At 42.1% G+C, this 17,500-nt stretch overlaps 1 protein-coding gene across 1 annotated transcript in view; it reads left to right on the forward strand.

Moving 5' to 3' along the window:
• The window catches only part of LOC143039764 (uncharacterized), a 353,768-nt gene that overhangs the window by 287,543 nt on the left and 48,725 nt on the right, over positions 1–17,500 (forward strand). The window contains exon 6 of the mRNA XM_076210007.1: positions 6,156–6,324. Within this exon, the coding sequence (XP_076066122.1) occupies positions 6,156–6,324 (169 nt within the window). The remainder of the gene's footprint in view (positions 1–6,155; positions 6,325–17,500) is intronic.

A 17,500-nucleotide genomic window follows, 5' to 3' on the forward strand; every position in this document is an offset into this window, starting at 1 on the left:
GCTACTGTCAATAATTTTGTATGTTATAAAGTTATCTAATTTATACATTCCCATATTCATATTCATGTTGTTCTCAAATGAAGCTTTTATATAACATGATTCTATGATATTCCTCTCCTTAATGTTCTTACTTGAGACAATCTTCTTTGTGTTATCCCAATCAATGCAATGATTAAAATACCTTAAATGTAAAAACAACCCACTACTTGCCCTGTTCTGATGTTATATCTATGTTGGTTTATTCTCAATTTTAAATCCTTGCCTGTTTGTCCAATATAATTAAAGTTACAATTTTTGCAAGGGATACTATAAACACAGCCTTCATTACAAGCAGGTGAATTTTTAATCAACCTGTTTTAACAGTGTTTTTATTTTTAAAGACAAATTGGACGCCAAATTCATCTAAAGTACGAGTTAAACTAACAAAATTTTGATGAAAAGGGAGGGTTAAAATATTCTTAAAACTGAATTACTGATTATGTGTAAGACTATAAAAAGATTTCTTTGCTGTGTTTTGAGCTACGTCAATTAAGTGTTTTGGATATTTCAATTTATTACCAATGTCATAAATGGTTTCAATTTCTTGGTCTAAAAATTCTGGGCAACAAACTCTAAAGGTCCTTAGAAACATTGAAGTGAATACTAATACTTTAGTCTTAAGGTGGTGATAAGAATAATAATGAATATATGAAAGGACATTGGTAGGTTTCTTGTAAACATCTAATTTAAATTTATTACCAAATCTATATATCATAACATCCAAAAAGAGCAGACTATTGTTCTGTTCAATTTCTTTTGTAAATCTAATTGATGGTAACAAACTGTTTAACCTTAATAAGAAATTGTCTAAAGGTTGGTCAAAATATCTCTTTCAATAATTCCATATACAAGTTGCTTAAAACAGGAGATAAAGGATTCCTAATTCCCATTCTAAACTTTTGCATATAAAATTTACATTAAATTCAAATTTTGAATCTAACACACATAACTTAATGAGACTGATTATTGTGTGGACCGGCAGAGGCATATCATATTTCTTCAATTCATCTTCTAAATATACCAACAAACTAAAACGGGAACTCGAGTGAATAAACTAGTAACATCAATACTAACAAGAATAAAAACAAAGGGGGGATTTTGACCAGATAGCTTTTCGATGAGATCAACATTGTTTTTTATATGAGAATGGGAAATAGTACCTACAAGAGGGATTAATAGCGACACCAACCACTTGGACAATTTGTAAGTGCAAGAACCAAGAGAGCAAATGGTAGGTCTAGCTGGATTATTGATTTTGTGAGTTTTAATCAAACCGTACATATAAGATAATGACGGTGACAACGATACAAGTTGTTTGATAAGTTCATTGTTTCCAACAAGCAATTACTTAAGTTTTTTATTGAACTCACTGTTAACCGTCTCTTATGGGTTCTTGTTTACCATCATATACGTTTCTTCATCACTTAATAATGTGTCCATTTTTTCAATATAATCACTTCTGTTAATAATTACAATACAATTGCTTTTGTCAGCCTTTGTTATATGCAAGTCCTTGTCTTTCGTTAAGGCGTTTAATGTTGTGACAAACCTTTTTGGACAGCTTGGATAATTTGTCACATTCATAGCATTATAAACAAAACCTTTACAAATACTAATGTCTTGGACTGGGACATCACTGTATTTTTCTAAATTTCAAAAACCCTTGGCAATATCAACATAGTTGACCTGTTGGTAGTTGGCAGTAAATTTTAATCCATATCCTAAGGCACATTTTGCATCAAAACTTAAAGGTTTATCAGAAAGATTAAGAATAAAATCGGAATTTGCATGCTTGCTCCAATCATCATCAATTATTAGTCGGTTCAATTTATTTTTCAGTTGAAGTTCTAATTTCTTACATTTCTTTCTTAATGTGCCAAATACATAGTCTAACGGTTTACCTTTCCACTCCTCAGGAAATGCTTTATGAAATGCACTTTTCTTTTCACTTGTAATTTTAATAGAATCATTCACTTCGATCTTCACAATGTCAATGTGTTTCTTTAGTATAATCCTTTCAAATTCTTCAAATGATTTTTGCTGCAATTTCACTAATGTCTTGGTAAGTAACGATATTGGCATCATTTGTTCATCCAAACAGTTCTTCAAAAATTTGAAGCGAAGTTTCAGTTTATGTGCCTTTATAAATGAAGAGCACAATGAAGTGACAATGGAAAGTATGAAGAGAGTATAAAGAAAATTATTGGAGATGACGTGTGGTATCCATTATGCGAATAAATCACAAAAACACAAGATTCACAAAATGTGTAATAAAACCACTCGGAAAATAAAATGAAAGGTGACCGACCGTTTTCTTCTATTTAAGACATTTTCAAAGGTACAGAGTAAGGAAACAGTGACAATATACGTACAAAAGAAGCACACTAGGGGGAAATTAGAACAATTCCATTGTGACCTCACTCTCTCAGTACTACCGGACGTTTGAGCCGACTACTGTCAACAATTTTGTATGTTATAAAGTTATCTAATTTATACATTCCCATACTCATATTCATGTTGTTCTCAAATGAAGCTTTTATATAACATGATTCTATGATATTCCTCTCCTTAATGTCCTTACTTAAGACAATTTTCTTTGTGTTATCCCAATCAATGCAATGATTAAAATCCCTTAAATGTAAAAACAACCCACTTGAAACTTGCTTTGTTCTGATGTTATATTTAGGTTAGTTTATTCTCAATATACGTATTTATATATATATATATATATATATATATATATATATATATATACTATATCAAATAGATATATATATAAATATATATAGATATAAATATATATATATATATATACCTCATTGAATTTTAGTTAAATGCAATGGCACAATTTGAAATTGTCTTCCTCAACAGGATCCGCAATCTTAATAGCTGTCAGTCAGGGAGGACTGTATTGACAGTATAGCTCGGTAGAGGCCTTATTCACAAAGGTTACCATACAGTTAGAGTGTCGGTGTCCAGTCTCCTTGGATTATATTTGTTTCATCACTTCGTATAAAGTATAAGTAAAAAGGATGTTGTGTGGGTAGCCACTACTGCTCGATCTCTCAACATCAACACCGGACCAAGGACTTATTTCTAGCCCGTAAACGGCCGGGGATTTCTCTCAACTAAATATTATCGTTTCGCGGGGCGGCAGCCATGTATAAGATGAACCTTTCATATACTTTCATATATTCAATTTTTTTTTTTTAAATAATAGAATAAATGAATAAATAAACAAGTAAATGAATGAGCAAATACATCGGTAAATGAATGAATAGATAAATTGGTCGATAAATCAACAGATAAATAAACAAACATATAAATAGATAGATAATTATGTAAATAAATAAATGAATGAATACTAAACCCACTCTGTTCCTCATCAATCACTTCCTCTGTTCCTTTCCTAATTATCTTAATTAAAATCTTCCCATAAGCCTTCCCAACTATATTCAACAAACTGATCGCTCTGAAACTACTACACTCACATTTTCACATCTTCCTTTGTAAAGTGAAACTATACAGTCACTCCTCTAGTCCTCCGGCACTCTGCCCTCCCTTAGACACACATTAAACAATCTCAATAGCCTGTCTACTATTACTACACCTCCCTTCTTTAGACATTCCACATGACACCCATCTAACCCAGGTGCCTTACCTGTTCTCATAATTTTCATAACTACTTACACCTCATCTTTTCTTAATTCTCCTCCATTTTCTGAGCGCCTCCCACTGCTACCAATCCCTCCCTATCCTCCACATTTAACAGGTTTCTAAAATACTGTGCCCATCTTCCCCTTACCGCCTCCTCTATTGTTAGTATCTGTCAATCTGAGCCTTTTACCTTTTCTTCTCAACTTCTCGCCTCCCCTTCCTCTCTTAATTTCCTTCCAAAACATCTTTTTTCCGCAGTCAAAATTTTCTGCCATACTCTTTCTCCATTTTATAGCTAAAAATAATAACAATAACAGTAATTATTACCTCGAATTTGACATGCAAATGACATACATTTAAAAGTACATAACATAAATACATATATAATATGTTTGACATATAAACCCGCATCAGTGTGGGACGGTTTCTATGTCCCCGGCTTATAGTGGTAGAGTGAGGAAAGAAGTCGGCAGTTGTCAGCTCTCCTTAAATAAAAAGGCAGAAGAAATAAAGTTATGATAGATCAAGACATTTTGATCCCTGTCTGGAGACCGAGTGTCAGCCCTTCAGGGTTGCACCTCTAAGTGGAGGTTAGGCTAGTGACGGGTTTTGAAGAGAAGTAAAGGGTAGATGATTCTATATGTCGTCTATCTTGCAGGTACTTTTTTTTTTTTTTTTTACTCATTAATTTTTTCATCGCTATAACCCTGCGATGACTGTTACAATCATACGAAGGATTTTTTTTAATTAGACCACGCTTGATAAATTGGATCTATTTGATTACAATGCCGTCCCTTCCAAAATAGTAGATTAATAGATAAATTGAGTAAGTAAATGAAATAAAATAACACAAAATCAATTGAAATATCATAAAGAAAATCAGTTATATAACTCCTCATTCATTACAATGCCGCGGCGTACCTTGACGATTCAATTAAGGGAAATTGTTTGCGGAGTTTTGCAACTTTTTTTTCCAAAAAGTTTGATTCGTTGACTCATCGGTCGACGTTGCGTTACAATTACGATTTTTTTTTTTTTTTTTTTTTTTTTTTAACCAAGGATCCCGCTTTTGGGCAAAGGCAGTTAGGAACATAAATTCTAGGTCTCTTTATTTATTTATTTACTCATTTACCATGTTATTTGTTTATCTATCTATTGTTCATTTATTTACCCATCTATTTATTTACTTAGTTATTTATCTATCTACTTATTTACTTATCTACTCATTTATTTATTCCTTCATGCATATATCTATTTACCTATTCTACATTTCTGGTGCCTGGCAACAAATAAAACGATTGAACTTTTATCATGATCGATAGAACAAAAAGATCTCTTTCCGTTCCAAGACTGATTTGCTAATTGCGTTTTTACAATAATCAAAACCCATTTAAACACATTTGAGCAGTTTTGACGAACTTATCTCAACTGTACTGTTGGGAAAACAAGTTTAACCGATACTTTTGGGTTTATGAAGATTAGTTCTTCTGGTTTAAATCCACGAAGAAGACTCCTTCCCTGACTTGCCTCAACTTCGGAGACAACAAAGGATTCGAAGTCACCAATGGGTTCAGCCCAATCAGATCACGATGATCACATTCAGATGTGTGTTCCGCGTAAAAGAGTGGTTCATAAATTCCTTCTTCGTGGCTTCCGGAGTAATGCAGTACTGCAACCTCACCTCATCGATGTTCTTTTAGCACTGAATGCATTAGGCGCTCATCAACTAATGAGGTTTGGTTTTTGCCCCCTCCCAACACACACACCCTCGTGGACCCTGACCTATCCCCTCCCCCACACACTCACCCCACGCACCTTCCTCCACTCGTGCACCTTGAGCCGAAAAAAAACATTGAATTTTATTTAGCAGTAACATGAGCTTGTAAAGGAGACCTTGAGTTCAGTGAAGCCCTTTGGGCTGCAACGGACCCCCAACTAAGGAAAACCATTTTTGAGTTTTCTCAAAACAAAATTTATAGAGATGACCAGAGCCTTTTTCTTGATTGAATAAAATTGTCTGACGATCGTCAAAGCAATTTTGTCCTTTTAAAAAGTAAAATGTTGTGTTAATGACAGAGGCTGTGAAATGAAATTGTTGTGTTGTGTTAGATCCTAGTGTTGATACAGTTGTCATTTGTAATGGAGGTAACTGTGGGTGTGGATGCACCTGTGTGGGTGGGAGTGTGTACATTCCCCAACTATCCCGTCTCCCGACATTATTTTGTCATAGTCTTTCTTCAACACGTATGCACTTCTGCCGGCAATTTTTTTTATTTATCACTCGAAAGCTTTAGAAAGTCAAAGTTTTCCCACTGGCATCTGTTTTTTCTCTACAATTCAAGTATTTACTTAACTGTTATATATCTACCTAACTGTAATATATAGGAAATGGGTTATATATGTTTGCTTGTTTATGCCTCCAGTCTACATTAAACCTTACATGTTCCTTTCTTCGTTAGGAGATCAGCTACGACTCTGCCCGAGGCGGCGTCAGCGTGGTCACCGAAAGGGGCGAGGCTACCCACTCCTCCCTGATGGTTCAAAACGCTGTGCCCAAAGACTCCGGGAACTACACCTGCCAGCCCAGCGGCTCGCCGTCAGCGACTATCTACGTCCATGTCCTCAATGGTGCGTAAGAGGAGTCTGCCAGGACGAAGGCAATGGAATGGAGAAACTGGAGGAGACCTGTTGGGTACACGTGTGCAATTCATACTAAAACAATGACTATGTTTACGTGGTCACCTACAATTTCACAAGGAAATTTTGTTTATTTGACGTAACATATCTCCCGAAGACTAGCTTTACGTTAGCGTACCATTCTACCTAATTTGAACATTTTCACTGCCTTTACCCTACAGCCTCCATGTTCGAATCTTATGTTTATTCTTAGTGTTGTTAGGGAGTTGATTTTGACTCTTTTGAGCTCTTGAATCCCATCAGAGCAACAGTACCTAACTGAGAATTGACACCCTGGCGTTGGGGAATAGGCTCGAGTATCTTTGTGCCTACAAGAGCTTTATCGATTACGAGATGAAAATATTCCTAGGGCCATTCAAATCAAACTAGCCTTGCATATCCCCCCCCCCCCAAAAAAAAATCTAGTTTACGTGCCGACTTTAGATTTTGAATATAAGTCTTTTAGATTTTAAATATGGATATTTTTTATGCTTGTCAGGTGACGGGTCAAGAAAACACTAAATACATACTAGTAGTATGAGATTTCAGAGTAAAATCATGGAAGAATGTGACGGGTGAATCGTGCATCAGGAAGTTTGGATGAAAGAAATGATCGAATCGATGTGCGAGCAATTTTCCAAGAGTATTTCAATATTAGAATAATAAACGCTTATTACCAAAAGTCTGCCAGTCGCAAATGACATGTCCAACGGGAATAACAAAGAACGAAACAGACTATATTAGAAGATGAGAGAAACAGCATTACCAATGTTACTGCTATGGATAAAGTTACATATACGTTGCGACCATAGAATGATAGGTTGCATGGATAATTAATCTGATTTTCAGAAATGAAAGAAAAAATTTGGTCTTCAAGAAAAATTTAGTACTTGTAAAGATTAAAAAAGAACAAGTTAGAATTTCAGACGGAAATTAAAAACAAAAAATTTGAACCTCTGAGAAATAATGAATACGATATAAATACAATGAATTTTAGTTTATTTGATATCATTAGGAAATCAATGAAGTTATAGGGAGCACAAGAAACAGTAAAAGAAGCAAAGGCCCCCAAAGTAACAAATGATCTTGTGAAATGTAGGAATATGTAATTAGAGACCAGGAGGAATGAAATAGAGAGGTAAAGTGGACATTCTTATTGATAAAAGGGAGACACCAGAGAAGAGGAAGGAAAACATGAACATGGAGATTAGATTATTTGGGTTGGTGATAATATAAAACAGGCTTGATGTATACTAATATTTTGGAGGCAACAGATTATTTCTTTGAAAGATGAAAACGAAGGCACTATTTAATAGAAACATTATCAATTTGAAATAAAGTGGCAAAAAGAGTAGAAGAACTTTAGCAAGAGCTTTACTCTCAGTAAATTTATCTGTATAAATTAAAAATATAGCAAGTTACAAATGAAAAATCAATATTCGGTTTGAAACACATGAAAAAAGAAAAAAAAACACCTAAGGAAGAAGGTATATCAGTAGGTTTCTTTAAGAAAGCAGGGATATAAGTTCACTGCAGATTAGCTCAACTTAATACTTGAGGAAAACGATCCTAAATTATGTGCCATGCTACAGGGATTTTCCTTCATAAGTAAGAAGACCAGGAAGACTTTCGTAATTGCCGAAGTTACTTTATCAAATACATACTAGTACAAAAAGTTTTCCGAGATTCTTACAAGCCAAGAGCATGCTTTATAAGCGGATACTACACTGTCGACCATCTGGAGACAATGAAGCATCTAACTGAAGAGAAAACAAACCCTCTTAGCTTTTGTATATCACGATTTTTTTTTTTTTTTTTTTTTTTTACATGATAGGACAAACGGGTATAAAAGCTATACGTAAACAGGGAGTCTATGAGAACGTTCTATGGATCCTACTTCACATTTGCGTGAAAACCATGGGAATAATTCGGCTACATAAAGATACAGAACATAAAAAAGTGTCGAGAAAGAAGTAAAGCAAGGTGGTACAATATCAACCAATTTATATTCTAGTTATAATCTATTGATGTGAAACTTAGAAATTGGCGAAAGAGATGGAAAGAAAGCAACGATAAGACTTAGAAAAAAAACACAGAAGAGGAAGAGGGTAAGGTGGGTAAGAGTGAAAGAGTGACTGGAGTGAAAGATATTGTGGACACGATAAAAGAACGGAAATGGAACTGGAAAGGAAGGGTATCCAGAAAGGAGAATGGCAGATAGAACAAATGTATTGCTGACTGGACCATATGAGATGGAAAGCGAGAAGAGTACGACCAGACAGAAGATGGACATATGGTAAGGTGTCCGAATGGTTAGGCTAAATGACTAAAACACGTAGAATGTGTTGGCTCTTTATTTGTAGCACAGAATATGAAATGTGTATCGGAGGCTTAATGGGGGAGAAAACTAATCGGCACTGTGAATAGAATATCACACTTACTCTTTGTGTCCTGTAACCAGCACCCAGTTAGGCTCACGTCTGTCTAGAAGCGTAGTCAGAGAGAGGCTGACTATGTCCGGCCGCGAGCTACTCGCCCTGCGGGTCAGCCTAGCGCGTCATCCAATCAGTTGCTAGCATCTGGGTCATGTGATGACGCCCCGCAGAAACAATGGTCACCCTGGGTCGCGTCCCACGCCAACTTAACGCGGGAGCACGTGACCCAACGCGAGACGCTAATTCGGCGTTGCCTACTCATGCCACATCCCTCCCCCTGCCAACAAAAGGCAGCGACAGCCGCCGAACACAAATACAAATTCAGCGTGAGGGAAAAACCGATGTGTACGACGTAAAGAGGTGGCCCACCAAAAATGGGTCGCCTAGTTACGTCAATCACTACGATAAAAAAAAAAACCTCCGCGGCAAAATCCCAACGAACAAAAAAAAATTAAAAAAAAAAGGGAAATAAAGATACAAGGGCTTCTGCCCCTCTGCAGGCGATGGTGTTGTCATGAGAAGGGGTTGGTGTCCTTCACTTGGCGGTGCTGAGCCCTCTCGTCATCTGAGAGGTGTTCGACGTCCCACGACCAGCAGAAACGGGTAACCTGTAAAAAACAACAACAGCAGAATCTTGTCCCAGAGGGAGGGGGGGGGTTAGCTGTCATGCAACCGAGGCAGGGTGTGAAGGAGGTATATTGATATTTTCACAAATGGGGAATGTATGCACAACTGAAAAGGGAAAGAAAAAAAAGTATGGACATGACAGGTTCCAACTTACGTGTATGTCGTACACGGAGAGGTCACATGGCTGTATCTTCCCGTCAACCTGGTGCGTGTGCGTGCAAGATGCTGCTTCATCCTGTCGACGCGCTGCGGAGTTCCAACCGCTCCATGCCACAAGGGGTTTAGCTGCCTGCTACAGACTTATGCTTTGCAGAGCTGTAAAAATGAGCATCGGCAGAAACTTTGCACAGAAGAGGGGGGGGGGGGTTACGAGTGGATCACACTCCTAAGGAATATGTATATGCAACAAATATTATTTACAGGAAATATTTCAGAACTAGGGGAAAAATATGCACCTGATCGCTGCCAAATGACGGCAGGTGTGAAGAGAAAGTCTCTACCATGATGGTAGGTTGGAATCCTTCTCACGAGTGGTGTCACTCGGAGGGGTCAGACTCGCTACTCTGTAGTAGGTCTGTAACCTCTTGCTCATGTGTGGGGAAAGCTCGTCGTACGTTCTTATTCTCACACACAGAGAGATTGCCCTCGAGTTTGATCCGGTCCGTGTGGACACAGAACTCACGTCCCGACTTGATATGCTTGATGGCATAAATGACATCGCTCACCCTTCTGATTACTCTATCACCAAGGGCGAGCTGCTTTACTCTAGCCCTGGGCCGTTTCGTGTGCCTGTCAATAGTGGCAGCCTCTATGAACTTTTGGCACCTATCGAAACATGCATTTGCTAACGCCATTGTTTCCGCTGCAAGGTTTTCGGCGTTGTACCAAGGGGCACTTGGCCTGGTGAACTCAGTTATAGGTAGGACGGGGTCTCTGTGAAAAAGGAGGAAATGAGGGGAATCTCTGAGGACTCTATGGTACGCGGAATTGTACGCCAACACCACCAGAGGAAGCATCTGGTCCCAGCCGGTTTGATTATCCTGTACTAGGGACCGTAATATCTTTATAATTGTACCATTTACCCTTTCAAATATGCCATTACTCGAGGGATGCATAGGGGTGATTTTGTGGTGGCTGATGTTTGCCATCGCCATCACCTCTTTGAACGTCTCGTTCATGAATTCACCACCGCCATCTGAGATTACCTGCCTTGGAGCGCCATGTATGGCCAGGACGTGTTGTAGAAAGGCACGAGCTACTGTCCTCGCTTCCTTTGAATTAATAGGTACAGCGACCAGGAAGCGGGTTAGTACATCGACTACGGTCAGGATGTACTTCACACCAGTTAGCGTGGTGGTTAGTGGACCAATGAGGTCAACGTGCACTCTCTCAAATGGAGCTTTCACGTCAGGAAACTGTCTAAGTGGAGCTGGGAGGTCATAGGAAGGTTTGCAAGTAATGCAGATTTTGCATTTTTTGATCAAATCCTTCACATCCTCCGACATCTTAGGCCAGAATGCAAACTTCTGTAGGCGTTCCAGAGTAACTTGGATTCCGCCATGGCCGGCCATCGGAAGGCAATGGGCGATACGTAACGCTGCCGCCTTTGCTCCATCAGGGCATACCAGGCGAAGCTCTTCCAACTGGTATGCATTCCTACGCGCATGATATAGGAGTCCGTCGGGGAGGAGTCGGAACTCCCCGATTGGCACTCTTAGGCGCGGGATCTTTGGCACTTCTGACGTTACTCCTTTGAGGTACTGTATTACTCGACCCCAATCAGGGTGTGCATCCTGATCCTTTCGGATCTCAACCTGGTTCCAAGTGATGGTATCCTCATCAGTATTTGTGCATGAGTTCCCTCGGCCACCCGTGGTTACGGCCGAAACTATGAAATCATCTATAGGGTGGTCAGCCCCCCGTATCCGAGAGAGCGCGTCCGCAACAATGTTCAATCTCCCGGGTATGTAATCGACCTGGATGTCGAAGTCGGCGATGGCCATCTGCCACCGGAGGATCCGAGTGTTTGTGCCCTTAACAGTGAAGAGCCAGACCAATGGCCTGTGATCACTCATCAACCGGACAGGATAGCCCATGATTAGTGGGCGGTTAACCGTGAGACCGTACACTACCGCTAACGCTTCTCTCTCCACGGTGCTGTACCGTCTCTCATGCGTGTTCAGCGTGCGACTGAAGTACGAGAGTGGACGTCTCGCACCTCCTTCGCCCTCTTGCTGAAGCACGCCCCCGATAGCCGAGGCACTAGCATCGGTGGTGAGTAAGAACGGTTTTGAAAAGTCGGGGTATGGAAGGACCACCGTTGATGACAAATGATGCTTGAGGGACTCAAACGCATGCAACTGAGGAGGTGTCCACGCACCAAGCACACGATTGTTGTGCTTCCCTGCGACGTCACCCTTTGTCATATCTATTAGGGGCAACGAAATGGCCGCGAAGTGCGGAATAAATTTGCGGTAATATCCCGCCAATCCCAAAAAGGAAAGCAACTCTTTCCGACGCGTTGGCCGGGGGAAAGCTTTGATGGCTTGGACTTTCTCTGGCTGGGGCTTTATCCCTTCCTGGGATATTACATGGCCTAGGTAAGCGACCTCCTTCTGGAAGAAATGACATTTCTCCAGCCTCAATGAGAGGTTTGCCTCCTGCAACCTTCTAAGGACATCCTCAAGATTCTTGAGGTGGTCGACCCAGGACGTACCCAGAACAATTATATCGTCCATGTACACTATCGCACTGACCCCTAACAGCCCCTTTAGTACCTGGTTCATCACCCTTTGAAAACAGGATGGAGCGTCTTTCAGCCCGAAGGGGAGAGACGTGAACTCGTAATGCCCTTCGGGAGTCGAGAATACCGTTTTCTCGCAGCTGCTTTCCATCAGTGGGATCTGGAGATAGCCCTGCTTTAAGTCAAGCAGAGAGAAGATGACGCTGGAGCCGAGACTGCGCAGCATCGAATCGATGTGGGGGAGAGGGAACCTATCATCAACCACGTGTCTATTTAGAGCACGAAAATCAAGACAAAGACGAAGGGTTTTGTCCTTCTTCACAACCGGAACAATAGGAGCATTGTAAGGAGAACGAGATGGGCGAATGATCCCCTTACTGAGCATATCCCCAATGAGGTCTCTAATCTCACCTCTATACTTCTCAGGGAAGGGATAAGATTTGCGGGAGACTGACGGTCCAAATGTCCGAATCTCGTGTAGGAAGTGAGGCGTCACGGTAAGTGGATCCCCCGGTAAAGCAAAAACATCGGCATATTTGACCACTAAAGAGGGCAGAGCCATACTTTCCCTGCCATGCCTATTAGGGAAAATTTTCCCTACTTCCAATCGTAACTTGTGTACGCGAGAGCCATCCACTACGTTAGACGCCTGGACCATTCCCACCGAGACGTTAGTTCCACCGTCTATTAGCGCAATCTCCCCTAAGAGGGAAATGTCTCCGACCACCTGGTCCTTACGAACCTCATGGGTGTCCGGGCCCAAGTTCAGGAATGGAACTTTACACCATGCCTTGCCATCTTCCATCCTGATCAGCTCTACTACTCCCTGGCCTAGCAGGCTGGCGCCTTCGGCATATGGGCGTGCTGTAAACAGCGCCGAGAAAGCCTGACCTGCGGGAGCGAGCTCGTTTGCCCTCTCGAGCATCAATCCTACGGTTCCCCCTGAGAACCCAGGCACCCACTGATGTTCGATTGACTTAACCGGGAAAGTGGGAGTTTCACTTTCCCGCTGGAAACTATGACGCTCCTCGCACACGGCGATGAATGGCGGTGAGTGCTGAGCCGTCCCCGCAAGGATTACGGGAATATCCTTGCCCTTAACTTGGAATGTTAAAGGACTGAACGTCAACGTCACTTTGTGCGCCGCGAGGAAATCAAACCCTAAGATAATTTTGGCCGGCAAACCTTCAGCAGGGATGATAAAGAAAGGATGGTGGAACGAAAAACCAGCTAGATCAAAAGGAACATCTACCTTGCCAAGATTTGGCATCTCCGAGCCGTCGGCCACTATGATTCTAGTGGTACCGACCTGGGAGCCTTCCATGGCGGTAGGCAAAATGCTCTTATGGATAAGAGACACCGCCGCTCCCGTGTCCAAGAGAGCACAAATAGACCTACGCGCGAGTGGCTCTAACAAGGTAACTGCGACCATGGCTAAGCTTCCACTCGGCGTACGGGAGCTAGCTAAATCGACGTGAACAATTGTCACTGCCGACTGCTGTTCAACCGTCACCTTGGATTGTGGACACTCCTGCGCTGGCCGTTTTTTGACGAGCCACTCGCTGCGAGACCCCTCTGAGCCTCATGACCGACACTAAACTCAGTCTCCCTAATCCGCCCTGCACCCCCGCAAGACTTGCAACACGTGGTAGGTCGACCGCGTGTTCTATAATAACACACATCAGTCGCGTGTCCTGCTTTCTTGCAATGGGTGCAGTATGGACGCCACCTATTGCGATTACCACGGCCCCGGGGACGCTTCCACGTGTTCCTCTGTCCCCCATGTCTGTGAGTCGAGTGCATGGCTTCCTCGTGAGGGCGCGTTGCGATCTCTCGCTCATGGCGAGGGCGCACCTCCACCTCTTGCAAATAGCGAGAGGGTGTCTCTGACTCTCGCAGATTGCGAGGAGAGGAAGAGCCTGGGACTCTGTGTACAGTGGAAATGTTATGTGATTGTGAAGTTGAGTGGGAAAAGACGTCTGTGGCCGGGTATTGGTGGGTCACGGCAGGTGCGGCTGGGTACAAAGCCATAGGGGAATCGGCACCGCCTGCGTAGACCATCTTAACTGAACAAGGATGCCGATTTGCATAGTCAATGGCCGCATGGAGAATGGCAACAATGGACGCTTGCTGGTCTGAGGTGAGGGTGGTGCCGAATTGAGAGGGCATAGCCCGTTTAATGCGGGTTACCGCAGTAAAATTAGCCCACTCATCGCGCTCTGGGTGATACACCGTGTAGGCCGAGACCATGTCGGCCAGACGAAGCGCGAATGAAGTGAGTGTTTCAGCTGGATGCATAGTTGCTTCCGCCAAACGATCAGCTAAAGCGCCAGCCGACGCGGGCGCGAAGAAAAAAGTGCGGAACGCTAGTTTGAACGCGTTCCAATCATCAGGATGCCCACTTTTGGCTAACCGAGCGGCAATCGCGGCAGCACCGGCAGTTTTCTGCTGAGTGACGGCTATTTCGTCTGCCTCCGGGATCTCGGAGGACCACCTTTCATCTAACAGGGCGAGCCATGATTGCGCGTCCGTGCAAGCAGGCAGATTGGTAGTGGGATGATGGTTAATCCCCGAGGAAATAAATATTGGGACATCTGCAGCCGCCTGCAGTGCCCTCGCCTGGTGGCTGACGGGTACGCTCGTACGCCTCGACATGGCAATGAAATAACCGGCCTAGCTCTAGCTAGCACTCCTGTATGTGCACTGAGTATTTGGAGAGTGTGGACTTTGTAATTTGTATGTATGTTCACTGAGTAATAGGAATGGGTACGTGTACACGAGTTAGTCAAACTCTAACCACCGCTTGCCACCACTATGGTAAAGTGTCCGAATGGTTAGGCTAAATGACTAAAACACGTAGAATGTGTTGGCTCTTTATTTGTAGCACAGAATATGAAATGTGTATCGGAGGCTTAATGGGGGAGAGAACTAATCGGCACTGTGAATAGAATATCACACTTACTCTTTGTGTCCTGTAACCAGCACCCAGTTAGGCTCACGTCTGTCTAGAAGCGTAGTCAGAGAGAGGCTGACTATGTCCGGCCGCGAGCTACTCGCCCTGCGGGTCAGCCTAGCGCGTCATCCAATCAGTTGCTAGCATCTGGGTCACGTGATGACGCGCCGCAGAAACAATGGTCACGCTGGGTCGCGTGGGTCGCGTCCCACGCCAACTTAACGCGGGAGCACGTGACCCAACGCGAGACGCTAATTCGGCGTTGCCTACTCATGCCACGGACAGACGAAGTAGAGAAGCTTGTAAGAGTGACGTGGCAGAGCTTTGCACAGTCGTGTGACTCATGAAAGAGGTTAGGAGAGGTCTTTGTTTAGCAGTGGACCTCTAAAGGCTGATGGTCGATTGATCGAACCTTTCAGCCGTGATATCCTATTTATATATTCTGTAGATTTATTTGTAGTCTACATTGGGTTTGGAAGGCGTTAAGACAAACGAAGTTGTGGTTTGTTTTCTTTAATCTCTCCGTCTAGACTGATCTACATCCCAAATCATTACACGAGGAAAACACTGATGGTTGCTAATGATGCAATTTTACATATAGATTAAAACGGTGGCTGTTGCCCAATAAAAATGTTATGTACAATTTATTCTCTACTATCTACTGCTTAATCTACATCTACAATGTATAATACATGAATTGAATATGGACACTCGGTATTCATACCTAGGTTTTACATAATTATATACAAGCATGGAGCACATAGACAATTGCATGAGTCGTATGACGACTTGAAGCTGGCAATGTCGGTTGTAGTTGTCCTTTCGCGCTCGGTCGAATGGCCGCGGATGATGTCTGACACAATAGGAGGTCCCGCGGGGGTTTCTGGGGATGTGATCTAACGCGCTGTTGCTGAAATGCGCGCGAGTGTGTGTGTGTGTGTGTGTGTGTGTGTGTGTGTGTGTGTGTGTGTGTGTGTGTGTGTGTGTGTGTGTGTGTGTGTGTGTGTGTGTGTGTGTGTGTGTGTGTGTGTGTGTGTGTGTGTGTGTGTGTGTGTGTGTGTGTGTGTGTGTGTGTGTGTGTGTGTGTGTGTGTGTGTGTGTGTGTGTGCATACTGAACATCTAAGGGATTAAATATATCATTCAATCATCTTGTAACAATTCATTCCTGCTGCCGCCAGGTTGTATTCTATTTTTTTTTTTTTTTTTTTTTTCCCCGTTGTATTTGAATAGAGTCTCGGTATGGCGCAAGAAAAATTGTTAGCGTGGGTCGCCGTGAGTAAGCTATTATGAACCATTCGAGTCGGAAAAGTAATATGCCAGGGATGATTGTAAACATTGAAAAACCAAAAGTTTTAAACCATATTCTAAATCTGCGTAGGATGTGGGATATGTTAAAAAGAATTCTTCAAAAAATAAAAATCAGTGCTGTTAAAGAATCAATCAGTATACCATATATACAACGAAAACGAATGAGGATACAATCCAATGTTAAGAGAAATAGGATGCGGGATATATAAACAGATACACTTATATCAAAGGTAGTGCAGTTAAAACATTTTCAATTATTATACCATATATACAATGGAAATATATAAAAAACACAATTCAATGTTAAAAGAGAAATGTGTGAACATAGATCCAGAACAACAACAATAGCAAAAAAAAAACAAAAAAACTGACATGGCAGTCGCAATTTTTGTCCGACAGATGCGACGGGAGCCAGGTATATTCTCATTAATATTCAGACTCACATGGTGAGCATAACAAAAGTTAGATTAACCCCTAAACCACTTCTCCCTTGTTACCTTCCTTCCTGTGTTCCCACATTTCTTTTTCTCGCAAAATACCATAACCTATGCTTTGGAATGCAACTAATGGATATGCGTGGATAGGAACAGTGCTGGAGGATATGTAAGTGGCCGCAATAGAGGAAGTTGGAGGAAGTTCATTTTTATTTCGTTCCCAGGCATAACAAAATAGGAAGAAGAGAAGAATAACCAATGTGTGTGTGTGTGTGTGTGTGTGTGTGTGTGTGTGTGTGTGTGTGTGTGTGTGTGTGTGTGTGTGTGTGTGTGTGTGTGTGTGTGTGTGTGTGTGTGTGTGTGTGTGTGTGTGTGTGTGTGCGTGCGTGTGTGCGTGTGCGTGGGTGGGTGTGCGTGGGTGTGCTTGCGTATGCATGCGTGCGCGTGCGTGCGTGTGCTTCCGTGTGCGTGCGTGTGTGCATGCGCGTGCATGTGTGTGCGTGCGTGCGTGCGTGTGTGTGTGTGCGTGCGTGTGTGTGCTTGCATGTGTGTGTGTGCGTGCGTGTGTGTGCGTGCGTGTGGGTGGGTGCGTGCATGTGGGTGGGTGCGTGTGTGTGTGTGTGTGCG

Source organism: Oratosquilla oratoria, chromosome 27 (genome assembly GCF_046742065.1).
Source record: "Oratosquilla oratoria isolate Oo_2021 chromosome 27, ASM4674206v1, whole genome shotgun sequence".
NCBI classification, from domain to species: domain Eukaryota; kingdom Metazoa; phylum Arthropoda; class Malacostraca; order Stomatopoda; family Squillidae; genus Oratosquilla; species Oratosquilla oratoria.